A 22,152-nucleotide genomic window follows, 5' to 3' on the forward strand; every position below is an offset into this window, starting at 1 on the left:
AATTAGTTCTTAGTTTTTAGGGAAACATTTTGCAAGGGCTGGATAACATTTTTCGAACTACATCTGGACCACCCATAGACTTTAAACATCCGGGTGGTCCACACTATACACTGATTTTCTAAACGTTAATGCAGAGTAAGCAGCTAGCAGGAGATTGTGCATCAGAGGGGATGGGGAATCGGCTGTCAGACACAGCCAGACTCTTCATAGAGAAGGCAGACGTGGTTTATTACCACCTCTGCCTTCCTGATCACTGTATACATCATGCTGAAGAAGAGCAGTGTATACAGAGAGAGCAAGAGATGCTGGGTCCTAGAAAACCCAGTCAGCACTGCTATGCAGGCAGGATGCTGAATTTATCCTGTAACCGGGGCCAAAATACCAGCCCAGTTACAGGGGAATTCAGAAATAAAAAAGAATGGACTAATATGTTGAAAATACCCAACAAAGGTATACCTGATGGGGGTCCAGTGTGTAAAGTAAATTAAAACATAAATTTAAAAAAAAATTAAAAAATTTTTAAAAAACCCACTGCCAGTCCGAATTGTGGTAAAAAAAATTGTGTTTAATAAATGAAAATAATTTATAAGGAAAGGGATGTCCTATGTGGGTCATCAAAAAAAATAATTAATTTAAAAGTGTGAAAGATAGATGGGTATTTCCTTTTTTTTTGTTTTTAATTTTCCCCCTAATATCAGCAGAAAAAAATACCGTACATAGAATTCACGCCCCATATATCACTGAAATAAAAGAGACAAAAAAATTAGAGCAGACAAAAGCGCATGTATGATATATCCAGGAACTGGGGAAAATGGTCCAGCCCTGAACTGGTTAAAGGGGTTGGCCATTTTTTTTTTTTTTTACTTAAATCCATGTATTTTGGGCTAAAAAATAATTTTTGCAATTGAGTTTCATTAAAAATGTTGCACCATTTAGCTTTAACAGGCTCTTTATATCCCCCCACATTTAACTTTTATGTGGTCTGTGGTCATAAACCAGCGGAGAGGAGCTCAGAAAAACACAGAAAAGAGTTACAAACTCGCCTCTCAGACTGTAAAAACGAGCTCACTGATGGATTCTCAGTTCACTCATTCTGTAGCCAGCACTACACAGTGCAACACAGAGCACAAATGCTGCTTAATTTGTGATGAATCCCAACAGCAATAATGATTTTCAGCCCGAAATACATTTTCCATATATATATATATATATATATATATATATATATATATATATATAATGTAACAACATAAACACCCCCGACCCCTCAACTGTAGGCAAAAAAAACAAGACTTGTCTGCTAGTCTGCAATATAAAACGTTTCTTCTGTAAAACTATTACATATAAAACGTACAGCTAAACATGTCTGCTTGCGCTCCACGAAAATGGCCGCACGGCCGACATAGACTACAACAGTCTAGCCCTCTAGCGTTTAGTTGAAGTCACGTCAGAGGCAACGCCCACAAAGTCCAAAAATGGCCGCGCCCTTCCGAGCTTCACCTCATTGCAATGACGGGTAGCAAATACGCCCACTACCAGGTTGATGACCTCATTTCCGCCCTGTAGGCACTTTTAAGCAGCCCCGTAGCAACGGAACCTCCTCTTTCTTTGCAGCGTGCTCTGATGGAAGGTGAGTCTCTGGTTTCACAGGGTGGCATGTCTGCTGGTTTCGTTGTCTGTTTCTCCTGTGGGTGATGTAGCAGAGCTGGGACTGTTCTGGTTTGTATCTGTATGGAAAAACTTAACTGCTTACTGTCAGGACTAGAACTAGTTTGTAGGAAACTTTACTTAATTCATGCAGGGGGGCGTGCAATAATTAGGCCTTCTTGGTCTAAAATATATGTACATATATCTCCTGCCTGATGGGGCTGGTATTATTACTTCTGGCTAACCCATGTTAAGAGTGGCTAATGTTATGAGCCTTTTTAGTGTCTGGCTCTCACACAGCCTTTATTTGTATTTTTCAAAGTCAGTACACCAGCCTCATCAGGTATGCAATAGATTTAATGGTATGTATGTGTGTTTGCAATGTGAAATCTGGTGACTGATCCACTTTTGGTCGGTCTATCGTCTGCAGCATGTCTGACCACAAGTGCAAGGGACTAAGCTGCTGGCTGATGTCTGATCTCATCTCACCCATAAGTAAAGGATGGCACATGTTGGAATCCAACTGTCCAATCATTCATCAGGCCCTTGGGTGGGGTTGAGACCGCTCTATACACTTTAGATAATTGGCCTCCATTAAATGTTTATGCCCCCTCTTGTACATTTTTGGCCTACCTCAGGCCGATGGGACTCAGGCATGTGGCGCTCCACCACCTGTGGAGAGATTGCTGCACATTTAGCTTCTGTTGATTGCAGGGAAAGAAGGATTTTACATGTAGAGGCAGCATAAACCAATGAATGCCCCTTTTTTTTCAACCCTATAGGCATGTAACCTGAATACTCAAAGCATTGTAGTTAGTCAGACCCCCTTTTTATATATATATATATATATATATATATATATATATTTATTAAATTATGCAGCTATAGTGTGTTGGTCTGTGTGCCCCCTGCTGGGACAATTCCAGGATGCCCTCACAGTGCTGCTGTGCAGATGACCAGATATAGGGGGTATATGGTGCTTGGCATCTAGCTAGAAAGGACACCTGGGAGCAGCATTGTGACCAGAGACCATGTGCTAACCCCCAGGTTGTCGGGACTCCTTGTAATGCTGCGCCCAGATGTCCTTTTCAGCAGGATGCCAGGCTCCACTAGTTACCTGAACTATGATGAGTCTATCCCGAACCTGACCTGTCTGATGAGACTCTTTACTACGGATCTGACTGCTGAGTTCATGGTCGTCCAGTCTGGTTGACCCTCTTGACTAGATTCTGCCTTCTCTAATACTTTGCATATACTGCCCGCCTCATGGACATGTGTACCTGTGCTGCCACCTAGAGGTTTTGTGGAACATAGCACCAGCTTAGTTGTGCGCATATTTGCTTATAGGGAATATGTTTTACTATATAATCGGAGAGCAGTGTGATGTAGGGGCAGATATCCTGATTCCAGCAATGTGTCGCTTGCTGCAATTCTGATAAGATCTGTTTTCTCTGCTGCAGAGCTGTGAATGCTAAGATCTGTATAACCCCACTGCCAGCTTTCTGCCTATGCACAGGAAGCTGCCAAACAGCAAGAGGACTACATGGTACAAGGCAGCTAGTAGTCTATTGATCCATTATTTATCGGAAGAATATCAAAACTAAACCAAGCAGCCCTGTAAGTGATAAATAACTGTAATCAGGGTCTCTGCCACTACATAATAAACTGCTGACGGATTCCCTCTAAGATGATGGTATGAATTGTGTTTTTGGCCTGAATATGTACACTTATTGTTTATAATCGTATTTATTTTAATAGGCACAATTATGGCCGCACAACGCAGAGTCATCATTGTGGGATCTGAGGTGAGGCTTTCGGCTCATTCATTCCATTCCTCGGTCATTCATGCAGATGATGTTCATTCTCACGATGGTCTTCCAAGCCTTAGATGAGGCTCTGACGACACTGCCTACTGGCTTTACTGATGCTGTGCCTGACCCTGTATATGTCATCAGTGCAAAGCTCCAGTGGTAACATGGTGTTATTTTGCAGGTTTTGTCCCATGGTGAGCTGAGAAGCTGATTAAGATGTCGTGGAGCAGGATTACTCCCAGGTATGAGGGAACGTCCTGGGGGTATGTAATGGGGTGTATGTCACCTCGGCTGTCTCCATACTGTGTGAAGTGGTGTTTGAGCAGGAGCACAGCTGCTCTATCTACATTCCTACTCGCCAAGGTTGCTGTGATTCCTGCCGGAGGGGGAAGGTTATTTTTTTTGTATCTTTGCTGTTTTGAAACTTGCTAGTTTTATATAGCGCCTCCTCGTGGTGCCTGAACTATGATGAATCTATCCCGAACCTGACCTGTCTGATGAGACGTCTTATTACGGATCTGACTGCTGAGTTCAGTGCTGCGGAGGACACTCTGGAGAGGGTTGATGCTACTATGGTATGCTTGGTTGCTGCTTAAAAGGGGTTGCCCTGCTAAATGACATTGTGTATATGTATTTTTTTTTGCCTAAATCTTGCAGTTTTTCTCTTAGTCATTATTGCTGGCTCCAGAATGAGTTTACTGAGAATCTGCCAGCAAGCTTTATTTTTTTATTTTTTTTTTTTTGTTAAAGGGGTTGCCTGACCCAGTGTGTGTGCTGGGAGGGGGTGTGGAAGGTCATAAGTCTGTAGTCAGTGACTGCAGACTTATCAATTTGGACTGGACAACCTCTTTAATTCCCCTTTCTGGGCTCCTCTAAGGCTCAGCTGCACCTTGATGTCGAAAACTCCCATCAGAACGGGCTCTCCGACAGATTCTCAGTTTACTCATTCTATATCTGGCTTTAGTTCCACAAAAGCTATAGAGGACAGACCAATTAAGTTAACTTTTTTAGCAAAAAAAGTACACACAATAGGTGTCATTCAGCAAAGCACTTACTAGATGCCTATTCATACCCCCTTATGTATTGCCTTCCTTTCCTACTGATATATTTGCTTGACCTGAGCCTCAGGAGTCTGCACAGCCATAGAAACAAACTTTGCTCTTTATTTTAGGCAAATCCATGGCCATACAAGAACATCATGAGATCGGAGGTAAGACATCCATTGCTGAACAGATTACTAGATAATAGCGTCTTAATGCATGTGATGTTTATTCTCACGATGGTCTTCGGAGCCTCAGACGAGGTCCTGACGACACAGCCTACTGGCTTTACTGACGCTGCGCACAACACTACATAAATCAGGGATGTTATATCCTGGTTGTGACTGGTTTTTTTATTTTATAGGTTGTGTAACAAGATGACCGGAAGCTGAATGAGACCCTCACCGAGCTGGACAACTTATAGGTATGAAGGATAAAGATATAAAATGCGGTAGGAGTCACCATCTGTAATGCCAAATCTGGTTTTCTAAAGGAAATAATTGTCGTACTTGATCTGATGGGTCAGTTTTTTGCCTTTCTCGAACCATGATGAGTCTATCCCGAACCTGAATTGTGATGACACAACTTCTTACGGATCTGACTACTGAGTTTGCCTTAAGGGGGGGATGTTCACATTAAACATCTTTATGAGATTTCTGAAGTCTCATCACTTTTGCTAGTACTGTAAAAAAAAGTTTTTGCTTTTCTCCTAAAACACATGTGAACATAGCCATAGACAAGTGTTAGGCTACAGAATACAGGGCAGACATTTCAGGTGGCTCCTATGTAGAAATATTTGTGAGCCATCCCTTACTCTTACATTTAGGTCTATTACACAATTTTTTGTTCAAACTAATATCCTTATTTATATTTCCACAGGTTCATGGCAGAGGATGAAAGAAATGCTCAAAGGTAATTCTATGCTGGTTGTTTAAAGGGATATTCTGGCTCCACTCACTTCTGCATTGGGAGAGGTGGGCGACCATCTGTTGCTGGGCCGGTGGGCGGCCGTCTGTTGCAGGGCTGCAGAAGTGGCTTCAACAGACATGTTTGAATGTGGAAATGAGTGAAGCTGGAACACCCCATTATTGGAGAGGCAGAACTGTGCAGTTCAAATGATGTTTTACTCACGATGGTCTTCCAAGTCTCACTGGTGAAGAGGCTCTGACGATGACGCCAAATGGCTTTGCTGATGCCTATGTAGAAGTCTTATTGGATGTCTGGAAAACCACTTGTATTGTCATTGACTTCTGACTTTGCTTTTAGGTGCCTGGGGTAGAGTCCAAGGAGAACCTGAAATGGGGCTTATTTGGAGGATGGGAAGCTGCGGTCTCCATCAGGTATGTTCTTCAATCTGATGCATTTAAGTTCTTGTAACTTTATTGCTTGAATTTTTAAAGGGGGTTATTGGGGCAACAGTTTATATTTTTTAAGCCACTGAAGTTTTTACAACATGCCAAGCAATGCTCTCCACCTGTTTTACCTAGATTTAGCATGGACTGATTCCTTGCTGCAAAAGTCACCAGACCACAACTGCTAATCACTGACTGCAGCGGTCCTGCAGTGACTTCCCACTTCTGGTTTAAACACAGCAGCCTGTGCTGGATCCAGAGTCTCCACCCGGCCATGAATCTGTAGAGTCCCGAACTATGATGAGTCTATCCCGAACCTGAGTGTATGATGACACTTGTCTATGGATCTGACTGCTGAGTCCTGTCCGTGTCCCTCTAAGCATCCTGATGTTGTGAATTGAGGTCACTAACGTTTGCTTGTTTTTTTTTCCTTCCAGGGTCTCCTAGGATTATGGCGCTTTCCTTACTGGCCCGTCTGCTTTATGGTAAGCTGCAGCATTTGACAGTCTCCACAATTACTTGCATATAACCTGTCAATGATGCTTTGTAATTTACCTACATTGTTTGATTTGCTGTGAGAACACCCTGATACACTGAGACAGATGAGGTCTCTGCCAATGATGTCCTGACAGTGGCTGAATATTGACTTTCAACTATATTTTTCTCCTAGGAAAATTCCAAAAAAAGGACGTTTAATCGGCCAATCTGGTGCAGGGGCTCTGCTGTGTAGATGCTGCAGAGGACGTCTTGCATGCTGTACTTTGTGCATTTATCTGCTGAAACTAAATAAAATATATATGGAATAAACTGTGGTGCCTTTCATTAAAGGTTGAGATGGATTTCCAGCTCTCAAAGAAAAGTGAGAAAATTGAGCTGCTCCTAAAATCAGCCAGCCTCTCGCAAAACATCTTTGTGCAGACACTAGAATAGACATTACCAGGCTTTAAAGCCCAGCCGATTCAATGTCTGCTCCATATAGCCACTTTTTTTTTTTTTTTTTTTCCTTTAGGGTTTAAAGTCTATTGGTGGGAATCCACCAAAAACAGATCTACCCCAGAATGGTATCAAGAAAAACAATTCGGCACGCAAAAATAAGCAGTCACCTGGCCCCTGATCTGGAAAAGAGGCAAAATGAGCATGAGCACTAATGTTTTTATTTGTATAGTGCCAACATATTCCGCAAATTCAGACAATTTTACAGACCTAATCACTGTCCCAGTATGGGCTCATAAACTAGATTTTCTATCTGTATGTCTTTGGAGGGTGGGAGGAAACCCACACAAACACAGGGAGAACATAGACTCCTTGCAGATGTTGTCCTTGGTGGGATTTTTATCCAGGACCCCAGCGCTGCAGTGCTAACCACTGTGCTGTCCAATTCTTTATCACATAATCCTATACGTGTTTGGTATCTTAAGAACTTATAATTACCTGGAGAATCATAACGGCAGGTCAGTTTTAGCATTTAGTGAACATGGTAAAAACAATTGTGAAATTGCACTTTTGCAATTTCACTGCACTTGAATTTTTTCAGTATACTTATATGGTAAAACCAATGGTGTAGAACTCTTCCCACAAAAACAAGCCCTCACACGGCCATATTGATGAAAAATAAGTTATGGCTCTGGGAAGAAGGGGAAACAGAAAAACTTAAGGTGGAGGGGTTCAAAGCTCCACCCAACCACTGATCACACAAGTTGATATTTTTCATTTCTCAGCCTTATTCATTCCATGTGATAAAGTTTGTGACGTCTTGTACGCTGCTGAACGTTGGGTCTGCTAATCCCTAGTTATGGGAGTTATAGTTAACTTTACATGCAGTCCCTTAAATGTGGGCATATCAAGTAGCATTGGTGACGGATACAGGTCAACGTTGCCAATCTGGGTCATATAGGCTGACTTTCTTTTAGTCTGTAGAAACACAAATTCCCACTTTAACGTATTCCCTGTCTTCAGGAGCAGAAATTATTGTCCAAAAAAATTGGTTAAATGAAGTAGAGACCCATTTATTTGATTTTAGAATGTAAGAATCCCATAATGTAGATCTTAGTTCTCAGAATCAATGAGGCCAGACCAATGTCTGAACAGGTCACCAGGGGGTGATTGTTCAGGATTGTAGGGTTTCAACACAGTATTCACATCTCCAGGATCCTATCCTACTATGTAGTAGGAGTAATGGTAGCAAATACCTCCAATTACAAACGTTTAGTTCTTCTGATTTGCTAGGTCTTGTTCCTCATGTGCAGGACTTAAATATCCATGGTTACAACCACTGATGGCAAACAGCTAGTTGTCATAACCATGGAGATCTAAGGGCCTGCACATGAGGAAAGACAGTGAATCATAAGAACTACTCTACATTTCTAATTGGAGGTATTTGCTAATATTACACCTACTACATATTGGGATAGGGTCTTGGAGATGGAAATACCCCATAACTCTTGGTCACAGTGAAGTCCACACTTTTTTTTTTTTGGCTGAGAAACACTTAATACTCAACAATCACACCAGTATCCACATTTATTGATACAATTGGGACTGGTAAAGTCATTCATTCTTACAGATGCCGAGCTGAGTATGGACCTCTTGCATGATGCTGGCCAACAGCTCACTCTCAGCTAAGCTCATGATGGGGCTCTCTTTCAATCCTGAAATAGACAAGTTATACATGGCTGAATATGGCAAGTTGCAGATACTTAAATCCAAAGTTTTCAAATGACATGGAAGCTCTTTCCATTAGGTTCTGCCTGATAATGACCGTTCCTGTCCATATGCCTCATTAGATCAGAGAGGGCTACTACCCCAGGAGTTCCCGTGTAAAGATCTCATGATGGACCTCCTTTAATACCCACTATACTGTGGCCAACCAGCAGTTTGTCAGAGCTGCCTTCCCCTATCTGGATCTGGTCCCATTTTTGGCCAGAAATGTGGATCTAGGAGGCCTTCTGGCCAAGGAAATCACATTGGAAACCATACTAAATTGTATACAGGAAAGGGCTTTGGCGTTGACGGTGGGCTAGATGACATTGGGTGGTTCTGGTGGCATAATTACAGCCATGGTCTTCATCATGGGCTTCACATCACATTTGGTATCTTAGATTTTATATTAAGTTGACCTCTAATATATGCCATCTAACATACATTTTTGTAGTCATGTAGAAAAAAAAGAATTGTATCATGACAGATCCCATAGTGACAATTACAGGAATCCACTTGTCCCACCAAATACAGTAAAGGCTTCCTAAATGTGTTGTGATCATAGCCAGAAAACCCCTGTCCTCTGGCTGCAGTTTAGTTTAATGTGCTTTATTCACTCTTCCCAGGTCCAATGCTGAGTCTATGGTGCTTGCTGTTTGGCTGCTGCACTGTTGATGTGACTTCAATCGGTGAGCTTAGTGGCTCATGCAGTCTTCTTGGGCAGAGCTGCTGAGTTATTACTGGCTGCAGCGGTGCAGATGTAACGTCAATGCTGCAGACAGTAACAGACACTAGGAAAAAACGGTGGAGACTCTGCGCTAAACCTGGAGAGGAGGAGTAAAGCACAGCTTTTTGGGAGGTTTTTATTAAACAAATTGTGGCTAGGGAATAGGGTTTTTCTGACAGTGGAAAACTCCTTTAAGTCGTAAGGTAGGTATGGATAAAGTACATATCCCATAACCCTTCACTGCACGTCCATCTGTCTGGATATCTAAACATCTAGTTGGAGCTCAAAGGAAAAAATTTGTGCTCCATGTAGTCAGAGCGAAGGATGGACAGATGCCATTTTGGGATTTTTTTTTTTCTTCCCCCACTATGGTTTTATACAAACCCTGTTTCTAAACCCTTGTCTGGTGAAAACTGAGCAGATGTGAACAAAGCCTTAGGTTTCTATTAACAACCATTCGATGGTTCTAGATCACTTGTGTATAGACACTTGTACAAGTTGGATGAAAGTTGGCCGAACCCACCACTTGGTGTGCATGGGGCCCCTGGATGTTGAAGCATGAAAGGTCAAGGTCGTTTACTTTTGATTTCAGGGGACATAAGTCTCTGCCAGCGCCTTTCTCCTCTCTCCCCATTAAAAATGAATGCCCGGCCAATGTATGGTGGAGTCAAGAAAGAACCATCTACTGGATGATCACCAACCTCATGACCACATTTGGCCTAGAAGATAAGTGATGACTTCTAGGAGCTTTCCTGTTACCTTTCAGCAGACACTGTCGCACATGTTCTGCTTCATAACTCAGACCTGTGCTGTTATTGAAGTTCAGGGGTGTTGTAGTCAGAGGAAGAGTAAATTTAGTTTCCTTCCCATTAACTATTAGGGATGTTGGTGACCACATAGAAGAAGGGATCTGGGGAGGAAAAAATGACAATTAGATTATGCATCTAAAAATCTAATCTATATTATTTACAGAAGGCTACATTCCCACCATGAGTTTTTCACGCTGCGTATTTTTGGGAAAAAAATGTACGTACCCTAGTTTAGTTAATGGGTGTAGAAAATCCAAAAGCTCATGGTGGGAACGGAGCCTAAATGTTCCACACATCAGTCTATGAACAACCAGACACACGCATATCAATTAACTAAACTTAGAGGGTGTGTCCGCTTTAGACGCCAGATAATTAGTAGATTGTGGAGTGCAGTACAGCTGTCACATGTAATCTGCCAGCAAGTGTTTGGATCTTGCTTCAGAGTAGTGCTTGCCTCCGAGACCGCAAGGGGTGGACATTAATCTAGGCAAACAATAAACTATAAAATTAGAAATGCCTCCCTTTCTTGAGAATCAAGAGTATTTTTAAGCAGTGTTCCCTGCTTAAAAATAAGTGTTGATGTGTACCCTGCGCCTAACCATTACAGGATATATCACTTACTGATCCAATAGATCCCAAGTCCTTATGTTACACAATAAACTGATACGATCATTGGAAAAATGATCATACACATTTAGCCATTGCTTACCTGGATGATTCCCTTGGTGCCGGAGATAACGGCCTGATTTGGCAATTCGGACACCATAGTGCAGGTGAGGATGGCCTGGCGTTTCCCGGAATACTGCAGAATGATTGTCACCGTTTCATCAACACCTAATGATTTGATAAACAAATTAGGTTCGATCATATACCTCGCTTTCACGTGAAGGAACATTCCCGGCAAACTGTGGTTCGGCTTTGCATTTTTAGGCTACACCTTGGATATAAGAAAAAACTGATGAGTCCGGCTGAATGTCCCTTCATCGGGGAAAGGGATGAGAGAAGGATTGGGTTTGATCAGGGGTGGGCAACTCATTTTCCCTAGGGGCCACATGAGAGGCTGTGACTATTGTGGAGGGCCGAAACAATAGGCTGAAATGAATTCTGCTCAATATAAATATTAGCATATTAATTATAATTATTAATTTGAATTGTATTACTTAAGTCTGCTCAATATTAAGTATGCTGGCATCCCCTTATATACCGTATGAGCTCGCACACAGTCCCCTATATACAGTATAACTCCCACATAGCCCCTATATACAGTATAACTCCCACATAGCCTCCAACATACAATATGAGCCCCCACATAGCCTCCTGCATACAGTATGAGGCCCCCATAGCTTCCAATATACAGTATGAGCCCCCACATAGCCTCCTACAAACAGTATGACCCCCACACAGCTGCCAATATACCATATGAGCCTCCACATAGCCTTCAATATACAGTATGAACCTTCACAAAGCCTCCAATACACAGTATAAGCCCCCGCATAGCCTCCAATATACAGTATGAGCCCCCACATAGACTCCTATATACAGCATGAGCCCCCACATACACTCACTATATACAGTGTGAGTCCCACCATAGCCTGCTATATACAGTGTGTGCCCCACATAGTCTCTGATATACAGCATGTGGCCCACATAGCCTCACTATATACAGCGTGAGCTGCCACACAGCCTCCCATGTACGTTGTGAGCCCCACATAGCGTCTTATATAGAGTGTGTGCATCACATAACCTCTGAAATATAGCATCCCCACATAGCCTCCTATGTACAGCGTGAGCCCTACATAGCTTCCTATGTACAGCGTGAGCCCCACATAGCCTCCTATATACAGCATGAGCCCCACATAGCCTAATATATACAGTGTGAGCCCTCACATAGCCTCCATATATACAGTGTGAGCCCCACATAGCTTCCATATATACAGTGGGTATGGAAAGTATTCAGACCCCTTTAAATGTTTCACTCTTTGTTTCGTTGCAGCCACGAGCATGCTTGATCATCACTAATTGCAGCCATTTGGTAAATTCTAAAAAGTTCACGGAACTGGAGAGGATCTGCAAGGAAGAATGGCAGAGGATCCCCAAATCCAGGTGTGAAATACTTGTTGCATCATTCCCAAGAAGACTCATGGTTGTACTAGCTCAAAAGGAGGCTTCTACTCAATACTAAGTGAAGGGTCTGAATACTTAAGACCATGTGATATTTCAATTTTTCTTTTTTAATAAATTTACAAAAATTTCTACTTTTTTTTTTCAGTCAAGATGGGGTGAAAGTGTACTTTAATGAGAAAAAAAATGAACTTTTTAGAGTTGGTAAAATGGCTGCAATTAGTGATGATCGAGCATGCTCGTTGCTCGAGATTTACGAGCATGCTCGTTGCTCGAGATTTACGAGCATGCTCGGGCAAGCACCTATTATCTTCAGCGTGCTCTGGCTTTAAGTTTCGTTGCTCCGTGTACATGATTTGCGACTGTTTGACAGCTTTAATACATGTGAGAAATGCTGGAAAAACAGGCATTCCTTACATGTATTAAAGCTGTGATATAGTCGCAAATCATGTTCACGAAGCGACGAAAACTTAAAGCCAGAGCACGCTGAAGATAATAGGTGCTTGCCCGAGCATGCTCGTAAATCTCGAGCAACGAGCGTGCTCGATCATCACTAGCTCCAATGAAACAAAGAGCGAAAAATTTAAAGGGGTCTGAATACTTTCCGTACCCACTGTAGCCTCCATATATACAGTGTGAGCCTCACATAGCCTCCATATATACAGTGTGAGCTCCATCATAGCCTCCATAAATACAGTGTGAGCCTCACATAGCTGGGGAAGACAATAAGAATGGTTGACAGAATGCTCGATATGCCGGAAATTTATCTTAGGAGTAAGAGCACCTTAACAGGTAGACAAAGAATGCGATATAGAAAATCCCAATGTCATGCCCTGCTTCTTCAGCCCCTATACTAGCCATAGCACATTGTTAGATTTGGCTGGAGCTTTCCTATAAAAAAAAGTCTTTAGATATTACCATCACTGAATGAATTCTGGGGATCAACCTTTACTGATTCAAAGAATAAAAGGGCTGCAAAGCTCAAAACAGATCGCCTTTTTCCTCTGCACCGGAACGTTTCTGGCCACCTACTGCAGCGCGGTATCTTTTCGATGAAGGGGGCAGCTGCAGTCCCCAACAGAGCCGAGTAGCCACAGTGGGTAAAAGTGAAGAGGATGCAGATCTAAAACAACACTGCAGCCTGTTTTGTCTTTGACTTGGTTGAGTTTGGTCCTCAGAGGTCATTAAGTGATGACAAATCCTCACGGAAAACCATCACTTGCTAAGATCTATTCTAGTAAGATCTAAATTCTAATTCTTACATTCAGTCTGACATTTTATTTTGTGAGAGAAGCTTACCGGTGTCATGCAGAAATCCTTTGGCAGTTATAGACTCGGGTTTTTCTCCATTAAATACCATGGAGGCAAACTGGATACAGTAACAACCAATATCCAGAATTGCTCCTCCACCAAGTTCTTTTTCGACTGACCGCGCCACAGCAAGCAAGTTTACACCGAATTCTGCCCGGACAACGTTCACTTCTCCAATAACTTTCTTATGAATCAGAGAACGGATCTCTTCATAGACTGGAAAAAAACGGCTCCAGAAAGCCTGTACAACAACAAGAGCGGAAATACAATGCACAATTACCAGTGATGGAAGGGTTGTCTGGTTTTGAAAAAAACACACACAGTAAGTAAGGCTCTGGCTGTCTACCAGGTCTTAGTGTACAAGCGGCCAGCCTGTGACATCTGCAGCCTATCATTGGCCTCTAGTCAAGGATTGGACTACTGGCATCATGGTCCAAAAAGAAGATCGAGAATGGATAAACTAACCTCCATTAAGAAGACATTGTGTTTCCTTGCAGCTGAGATGATCTCCTTAACTTCTGTAAGATTCATGGCCATCGGTTTTTCACACAAGACATTTTTTCCTTGGTCAAAAAACAGAAGAACCAAGTCCCTATGAGCAGGATGGATGGCCCCAACGTAGACGATATCTCAAGAAGGAAATGCAGATGAGAAATCAGGATGATCATCTTAGTATGTGAATTAAACATTATGGTACAATTACAAAATTATTGCAAACAGCAAAATTTAAAAACTGCCATTTTCGATAAACCAATGAAGCAAGAACATTGTAAATATCCCAACACAACTCATGTAATAAGTGGTTTCTCAAACTTCAACACAAAATGCCACCTTTACTGATTATTGCCGTCTCAGAATTATTCACCCAATACATGACAAGTTTCTGTCGTAGAGCATACCTGGCTGTTATAACCTGCTGCCGGTGTGATGTCTGACAACACACCGGCTTCTGGCAGCGTCCTTGAGGGATCGTAGTCCATTCTTTATGGGCAATGGCCTCCAGGCCAATAATATTCTTGGGAGTTGTCCAAAAAATCTAAAAGAAGAGATCATTGCCTTGTACAAGCAAGGATAAGGATCGGAAAAAGATACAAAGCTAGTGAATGTTCCTTTCAGAAGAAGTCATGGGAGATTCTGTAGTCTGACTTGAACCTCATATAAAATTTTTGGTGGAATTTCATGAAAGCGGTTGTAGCAAACCCAAGAATATTATATTGACCCGGTAGCCATTGCTCAAGAGAAATGGGCTAAGATTCCTCAGGAACGTGGGCAGAAGCTGGTGTCTGGCTATGTTTCATGTTTGCAGCAGGTCATAACAGCCAGGGTGGCTCTACTAAGTTGTCATGAATGAGGTGAATAATTCTTTGTCAGATGTGGTGTGGTATACGGCCAGTTGATTGAAGGGAAAATTTGCACCTTTATTATCTGGGGGCATAACTTTGAAATAGAGAAACTGTTATGATCTGCAACATGTACTAAGGAAAGATAAGGGAACACTGTCCCTACAGTAAAACTAAGCTGAATCCCTATGATGTAGCGGGCTGCCTGTTCCTAGCGAACAGTCCCGCCTTTGTCCTTGGCTAGTGTGAACGAAGACCTAAAGCATAAGGGGAGGGGTCCCTAAAAGAACTAAGGACTGGGACAAAATTGGGACACCTCCTAAACAGAGAAGTTGTTGCAGAACACAAAAAGACAAACTGACAAAAAGGTACTAGAGGTAGCTCCAGGAACAAACTCAATGGCGCAATCATAATCCCTATGAGGAGGTAAAACTTGCGACTCCTCCTCCGAAAAAACCCTCCAAAAATCTTGAATAGGTACAGGTAATTCCCCTTTTTCCACAGCCGCAATGCGACCATTACAACATTTATCATAGCACTTTGGACTCCAAGACTTAGTCACATTAGTAGACCAGTCCAACAAAGGATTGTGCAGTTTTAACCAAGGCAAACCTAAAACGACCGGAGAGGGTAAATTATCTAATACAACCAAGTCCAAAATTTCTTGGTGAACTCCATTGATAGTGAGGGGAAATTCAGCAACCTTGTGAGTAATACATTTCAAGGAAGTGTTATCAATTGCAATCACAGAAATAGGTGATGACAAAGGTTTGGATTTCAATTTAAGGTTTTCCAAAAACCCTTTATCAATCACATTAAGTGTTGAACCACAATCCACAAATACCTGAAATTCAATCAAATTCAATCAAATCTCCCTGCAGAGTAGTACTCCCAGAAAGAAATACTCCTGCAGAGCGTAAACAAGCTATACAGGCGTAACTAACCCTTTTTTTTTCTTTACTTATACAAAGCTCACAATACTTAATGAAATGGTCAGCTTTATCACAATAAAGACACAATCCCTCGGCGAACCTCCGGTCTCTTTCCTGAGAGCGGAGTGACATCGCCCCAACCTCCATCGGTTCTCCGCCGTCAGAGCAGATTTTCTGGGGACTAGGACCTGACATTACAGGAGTCTTTACCTCATTCACCCTGGACCTCAGTCTCCTATCCACACGAACAGCTAATTGCATGGCATCCTGCAGTCTCAGGTGCGGGGAATGCAATTAGGAGATCCTTAACCCTTTCACTCAGATCAGCAAGAAACATTTCAGCGCAGGATCATTCCATTTGACTTCTGAAGCCCATCTCCTGAAGTGTGTGCAATAATTTTCAACATCACCTGACCCCTGATTCAAACGCCTGAGTTCTGCCTCAGCAGATGAGATTCGATCAGGATCGTCATATAATAGCCCCATAGCAGAAAAAAATTGTTCTACAGACCTTAAACACGGATCATTAGGTTGGAGAGAAAAGGCCCACCCCTGTGGTTCATTGCGCAAAAGTGACATAACAAAACCAATGCGCTGTGATTCATTCCCAGAGGATCTTGGTCTCAAATGCAAATATAACAAACAAGCATTTTTAAAGGAAAAAAAATCTTGCTGTTTACCATAAAAAACATCAGGCAGTCCTACCTTGGGTTCCACAAAATGCGCTCCAGAACTGCTACTCACGTGTTGCTGTAGCTCGGCCACCTCCAGAGACAATCCCTGCAAGCGTTGAGCCAAATCCTGGACGGAAACCATACTGATCCCCGAATTTCTTTCCTTTTAGTTTTTTGGGCTGGACTTACTGTTATGATCTGCAACATGTACTAAGGAAAGATAGGGGAAAGCTGTCCCTACAGTAAGACTAAGCTGAATCCCTACGATGTAGCGAGCTGCCTGTTCCTAGCGAAGAGACCTGCCTTAGTCCTCGGCTAGTCTGAACAAAGACCTATAGCATAAGGGGAGGGGTCCCTAAAATAACTAAGGACTGGGACAAAAATGGGACACCTCCTAAACAGAGAAGTTGTTGCAGAACACAAAAAGACAAACTGACAAAAAGGTACTAGAGGTCCCAGAAGGACCAAGCAAACTGACAGAGAAAGGCACTGAAGCACCTGGCTAGAGAGACAGTCAAACACTGAAGTCCAGCACAGCCAAAATGGCGGAGCTGGAATATAAAGGCAGATGGTCACGTGACCGCAAAACACAAGATGGAAAAAACAAACAGGAGGGTTCTAACAGAAACATAGACCAAAAAAATTCTGCGTTTGAAAATAGCTTTAGGCTATGTTCACACATCATGTTTTTTTTTGGCGTCACAAATCTGCTGCGAAACCTGATCTTCAAGGGCATTTTGTTCAGGATTTTTCTTTTTTTTGGTGCTTTTTTGATGCGTTTTTGATGCGTTTTTTTCACTGTCCTTCAGTCTCTTTTTATGCATGTACATAAATTTCTGTGAAAAAAAAAACCCCATCCTATTTTGGCATCAAAAACACTGATACAAATTTTGATGCTTTTTTTTTCACCACCCATTACTTCCTATGGGTGAAAAAACGCTGAAAGAAGTGACATGCTCTATTTTCCAAAAAAACATGAAAGGCACAAAGTCCTGAACAAAAAAAACCATGATGTGTGAACTAAGAATTCTGGAATCTCATAGACTTTGTTGGTACTGCAGCTGAAAATTTGCATTAAAATCTCCAGCAAAAAACGCTGAAAAAACCCAACATGTGTGAACATAGCCTAACAGTGCACAATGTACTGGTGTCAGAGATTTCACTACTTACCCACATCTGGATCTTTGGCAAGTTCTTCATATGTACCATAAACTTTAGGAATGTTATGATTTTGGGCAAATCCCTTGGCACGTTCCAGGTCTCTGGCCGCCACCGCTGCTACCTGAGAGGGTCACAGTAAAATCATCAACTATAAGGAATTATCATGGAAATAAGAACATCCCTTTTATCCCTGTTAAAAATAAAGGGGGAAAAAACATATTTGATATCACTGCATTCGTAAAAATTCTAAGTCTATAAAAATATGGAATTAATTAACTAGATTGTTAATCGCCGTAAAGAGAAAAAAAAAATCAAAATGCCAGAATTGCTGTTTTTTTTTCACCTTCTTAAAAAAAGAATATAATATTAAATAAATCTAAGCATCATATATACACAAAATTGATATAAGTAAAATCAACGGCTCATCGCGCAAAAAAGAAGCCCTCACTCAGCCCCATCAACAGAAAAATAAAAATGTTACAAGGATAAAAATTTTAACAACATTCTGAAAAAAAAAAAAAAAAAAAATATATATATATATATATATATATATATATAGATATAGATATATACTGTATATATATATATATATATATATATATATAGATATATACTGTATATATATATATATATATATATATATATATATATAAATAAATAAATTTACAATTTCATGACGCTTGGAATTTTTTTTTCCCAAGTTTCAGCACATTAGCGTATATAGTAAAATAAATTGTGCCATTGGAAAATACAACTCGTTCCAATAAATGAACAGGCCTTCACATGTTTATGGCTCTTGGAAGAAGGCTAGGAAATAACAAAAAATAAAAATTCCTTGGTCCTTAAAGGGTTAATCGTGTCATTAAAAACAAGATTACAAACTTCATTTTTAAATCTCAGATGCCAGTGATTTTTTCCAGACGCAAAAAAAAACAAAACGGTACAAGTCTTTTCAGAATTTGGTCAGTGTCCGTTTTTACCATCAGTGATTGTCACAAATCACTAATATCACTAATGGTACATTTTCCATCCATGTGCTGTCTAAGATTTTCATGGACTCATAGACTTGCATGGGTAATTTTGATCTGTGATGCTGGCAAAAAAAAAACTGTGGGTATTTGGAATTAATTGAATTGGGTAGTGCATTCCTGAGAAGTGGGGCAGCTCGCGAGAACTCTTGGAGACGGGAATAGGAGGTTTGGATTACTGGAGAATGTTAGCAGAATGGAGGGTACCGGTATGGTGATAGACAGAGATGAAGGAGGAGAAGTAGGGTGGTGCTGAACTGTGGAGCGCTTTGTGGGTGAGAGTGATACGTTTATATTGAACTCTGAATCGGATGAGTAACTAGTGTAATGACTGGCACAGGGTGGAGGCATCAGTGTAGTGGCTGGAAAGGAATATGATCCTGGCTGCTGCATTCAGGATGGATTGGAGAGGGGAGAGTTTAGTAAGAGGGAGACCGATTAGTAGAGAATTTACAATAGTCCAGATGAGAATGAATAAGAGCAACAGAAAGAGTTTTCGCAGAGTCAAAGATAAGAAAACGTCGAATTCTAGAGATGTTTTTGAGGTGTAGGCGACATGAGCCGGCGAGTGATCAGATGTAGGGAGTAAATGAAAGATCTGAGTAAAATAAGACTCCAAGACAGTGGGCATAGTACTGGGGAGTAATGGTGGAACCACACACAGAAATGGCAATATTGGGAACAGGTAGGTTAGTGGAGGGAGGAAACAAGAGGAGTTCAGATTTTGAGAGATTTAGTTTTAGATAGAGGGAAGACATAATGTTAAAGACAGCGCAACGAAAATCACTGGTATTTTGTAGTAATGCATGGGTGATGTCAGGAGTAGAGGTGTATAATTGGGTGTCATCAGCATAGAGATGGTACTGAAAACCGAATCTGCTGATGGTTTGTTCAGTAGGGATGGTGTATAGACAGGGCCGACGCCAGGTTTTCTTGGGCCCAGGGTGAAACAGTCTCAGTGGGCCCCTTTAACACATACCACGATTCATGATGCACAGATACAGCAGAGAAATATAGTCCTCCATACAGTATAATGGGCCCCACATAGTCCTCCATGCCGTATTATGGGCACCACATAGTCCTCCCTACAGTATAATGGGCACCACATAGTCCGCCATACAGTATTATGGGCACCACATAGTCCTCCATTCAGTATTATGGGCACCACATATTCCTCCATACAGGATAATAGGCCCACATAGTCCTCCATACAGTAAAATGGGCCCCACATAATCCGCCATACAATATAATGGGCCCCACATAGTCCTCCTCCATACAGTATACTGGGCCTCACATAGTCCTCCATACAGTATTATGGGCACCACATAGTCCTCCATACCGTATAATGGGCCCCACACAGTCCTCCAGACAGTATAATGGGCCCCACACAGTCCTCCGTACAGTATAATGGACCCACATAGTCCTCCATATAGTATTATGGGCCCCACATAGTTCTCCATACAGAATAATGGCCCCACATAGTCCTCCATAAAGTATAATAGGCCCACATAGTCCTCCATACAGTATTATGGGCACCACATAGTCCTCCATACAGTATTATGGGCACCACATAGTCCTCCATACAGTATAATGGGCCCCACACAGTACTCCAGACAGTATAATGGGCCCCACACAGTCCTCCGTACAGTATTATGGGCACAACATAGTCCTCCATACAGTATAATGGACACCACATAGTCCGCCAAACAGTATTATGGGCATCACATAGTCCTCCATTCAGTATTATGGGCACCACATATTCCTCCATACAGTATAATAGGCCCACATAGTCCTCCATACAGTAAAATGGGCCCCCCATAATCCGCCATACAATATAATGGGCCCCACATAGTCCTCCATACAGTATACTGGGCCTCACGTAGTCCTCCATACAGTATTATGGGCACCACATAGTCCTCCATACAGTATTATGGGCACCACATAGTCCTCCATACAGTATAATGGGCCCCACACAGTCCTCCAGACAGTATAATGGGCCCCACACAGTCCTCATACATTATAATGGATCCTCATAGTCCTCCATATAGTATAATGGGCCCCACATAGTTCTCCATACAGAATAATAGGCCCACATAGTCATCCATACAGTATAATAGGCCCACATAGTCCTCCATACAGTATTATGGGCACCACATAGTCCTCCATACAGTATAATGGGCCCCACACAGTCCTCCGTACAGTATAATGGACCCACATAGTCCTCCATATAGTATAATGGGCCCCACATAGTTCTCCATACAGAATAATGGCCCCACATAGTCCTCCATACAGTATAATAGGCCCACATAGTCCTCCATACAGTATAATGAGCCCCACATAGTCCGCCATACAGTATAATGGGCCCCACATAGTCCTCCATACAGTATAATGGGCCCCACATAGTCCTCCATACAGTATAATGGGCCCCACATAGTCCTCCATACAGTATAATGGGCCCCAAATAGTCCTCCATACAGTATAATGGGCCCTATATAGAGCTCAATACAGAATGATGGGCCCCATATAATGCTCCATACAGAATAATGGGCCCTATATAACGCTCCATACAGAATAATGGGCCCCATATAATGCTCCATACAGTATGGGCCCCATATAATGCTCCATACAGTATGGGCCCCATATTATGCTCCATACAGTAAGGGCCCTAAATAATGTAACATAAGAAAAAAAAAACTGATAAAACTCTGATGGTAAAAACTGAAAGACTGATGAAAATTTGTCCGTTTTTTTTTTACATGCAGGCGGAAAAAATGACTGACGTCTGAATGAGCCGGTGTTCTCTGCAGTCCGTTGCATTAGGTTAGGTTTCCATGATGAGTTTTGGTGTCGAGGATTTTCTGCATCCATTAAGTAAAATCGGTTACTTGTATTTTTTCTAAAATACGCAGCGAAAAACAATGAATCAAAAGCTCATCGTGGGAACATAGCCTTAGGGCTCCAAAGCTTCATGGTATTCACATTCTATAAGCTCTGGATGTGTGACCTATAGATTTGGGTGAAGGGGCTGCAGCGGGGTCAAAGGTGGAAACATGAAGATCGTTCTGCGGGTCACAGCAAGAGATGGCAGCTGTGCAAAGTTCACGTCAGCTCGGATGAGCTCGCGCCCCGTTACTTCTCGTACTCCCTGATCTGCACCCACCTGATGACCCTGAGCCGGCAGCGTCTGCAGAGCCACCACAAAATCATGACTTATTTTGCCGGCAGAGCAGATGCCCCATCTTGTGGCCATCGTTGCCTCGCTGACTAAATCCGGGTTTTGTCAGAGTCAGGGAAAAAAGACATAGGTCAGCAAAGGGGAGTGACTCCCAGTCTGCAGCCAGGAAGCGATCCAGTGTGGACTGTGACGCGCGCTGTGTCACCCAGCCATCTGTGTGTTAAAGGGACTTTGTCCTTGATGCACCTGTACTTGCTTTGAACAGTCATTCTGTGCTGGCAGAGTCCCTTTAAGGGCCAGGGCTACACTGTAGCGTTTTGTAGAGCT

The 22,152-nt window shown here is 42.1% G+C and overlaps 1 protein-coding gene, 1 long non-coding RNA gene and 8 other non-coding genes across 11 annotated transcripts; 9 read left to right on the plus strand and 1 right to left on the minus strand.

Annotated features, from left to right (window-relative positions):
- The first annotated feature begins 1,536 nt into the window (after positions 1-1,536).
- On the plus strand, positions 1,537-6,657 carry LOC141172352 (uncharacterized). Of its 2 annotated transcripts, XR_012252459.1 has the most exons (10): positions 1,537-1,630; positions 3,406-3,452; positions 3,640-3,700; positions 4,630-4,668; positions 4,863-4,922; positions 5,378-5,410; positions 5,765-5,838; positions 5,986-6,173; positions 6,288-6,335; positions 6,521-6,657. It is a non-coding gene; the product is annotated as an uncharacterized lncRNA (long non-coding RNA). The 2 variants fall into 2 exon arrangements; XR_012252458.1 differs by lacking the exon at positions 5,986-6,173 and having other exon boundaries at positions 1,541-1,630.
- LOC141173275 (small nucleolar RNA SNORD50) lies at positions 2,767-2,838 on the plus strand. Its single transcript, XR_012252634.1, has one exon. It is a non-coding gene; the product is annotated as a small nucleolar RNA SNORD50 (small nucleolar RNA).
- On the plus strand, positions 3,494-3,581 carry LOC141173270 (small nucleolar RNA SNORD35). Its single transcript, XR_012252630.1, has one exon. It is a non-coding gene; the product is annotated as a small nucleolar RNA SNORD35 (small nucleolar RNA).
- On the plus strand, positions 3,919-3,990 carry LOC141173274 (small nucleolar RNA SNORD50). The gene has a single exon (XR_012252633.1). It is a non-coding gene; the product is annotated as a small nucleolar RNA SNORD50 (small nucleolar RNA).
- LOC141173271 (small nucleolar RNA SNORD35) lies at positions 4,715-4,802 on the plus strand. The gene has a single exon (XR_012252631.1). It is a non-coding gene; the product is annotated as a small nucleolar RNA SNORD35 (small nucleolar RNA).
- LOC141173276 (small nucleolar RNA SNORD50) lies at positions 5,040-5,109 on the plus strand. The gene has a single exon (XR_012252635.1). It is a non-coding gene; the product is annotated as a small nucleolar RNA SNORD50 (small nucleolar RNA).
- On the plus strand, positions 5,609-5,700 carry LOC141173272 (small nucleolar RNA SNORD35). The gene has a single exon (XR_012252632.1). It is a non-coding gene; the product is annotated as a small nucleolar RNA SNORD35 (small nucleolar RNA).
- On the plus strand, positions 6,143-6,211 carry LOC141173277 (small nucleolar RNA SNORD50). Its single transcript, XR_012252636.1, has one exon. It is a non-coding gene; the product is annotated as a small nucleolar RNA SNORD50 (small nucleolar RNA).
- On the plus strand, positions 6,379-6,454 carry LOC141173268 (small nucleolar RNA SNORD34). The gene has a single exon (XR_012252628.1). It is a non-coding gene; the product is annotated as a small nucleolar RNA SNORD34 (small nucleolar RNA).
- Positions 6,658-8,352: 1,695 nt separating the features above from the next.
- LOC141172350 (trans-1,2-dihydrobenzene-1,2-diol dehydrogenase-like) lies at positions 8,353-22,028 on the minus strand. Its single transcript, XM_073656467.1, has 7 exons — positions 21,811-22,028; positions 17,632-17,743; positions 13,981-14,144; positions 13,504-13,756; positions 10,793-10,917; positions 10,034-10,184; positions 8,353-8,498 (listed from the first exon to the last, which is right to left on the minus strand). The coding sequence occupies exons 1-7, from the start codon at positions 21,898-21,900 to the stop codon at positions 8,398-8,400; spliced, it is 996 nt and encodes a 331-aa protein (XP_073512568.1). The 5' UTR covers positions 21,901-22,028; the 3' UTR covers positions 8,353-8,397.
- Positions 22,029-22,152: the final 124 nt, after the last annotated feature.

The sequence above is a fragment of the Phyllobates terribilis genome, unplaced genomic scaffold (genome assembly GCF_046119375.1).
Source record: "Phyllobates terribilis strain yellow unplaced genomic scaffold, ASM4611937v1 Scaffold_12__6_contigs__length_324123572, whole genome shotgun sequence".
NCBI lineage: Eukaryota > Metazoa > Chordata > Amphibia > Anura > Dendrobatidae > Phyllobates > Phyllobates terribilis.

Bases quoted from the DNA above. Each gene is read 5' to 3' on its own strand.
- LOC141172350 (XM_073656467.1), bottom strand. From the start codon at position 21,900: ATGGCCACAAGATGGGGCATCTGCTCTGCCGGCAAAATAAGTCATGAT. The intron at 10,918-13,503 runs GTAAGCTTCTCT...TCAAATCATTAG, and splicing joins AGGATTTCTGCATGACACCG to GTGTTGATGAAACGGTGACA. The intron at 8,499-10,033 runs GTAACAGGAAAG...TGTCTATTTCAG, and splicing joins GCGACAGTGTCTGCTGAAAG to GATTGAAAGAGAGCCCCATC.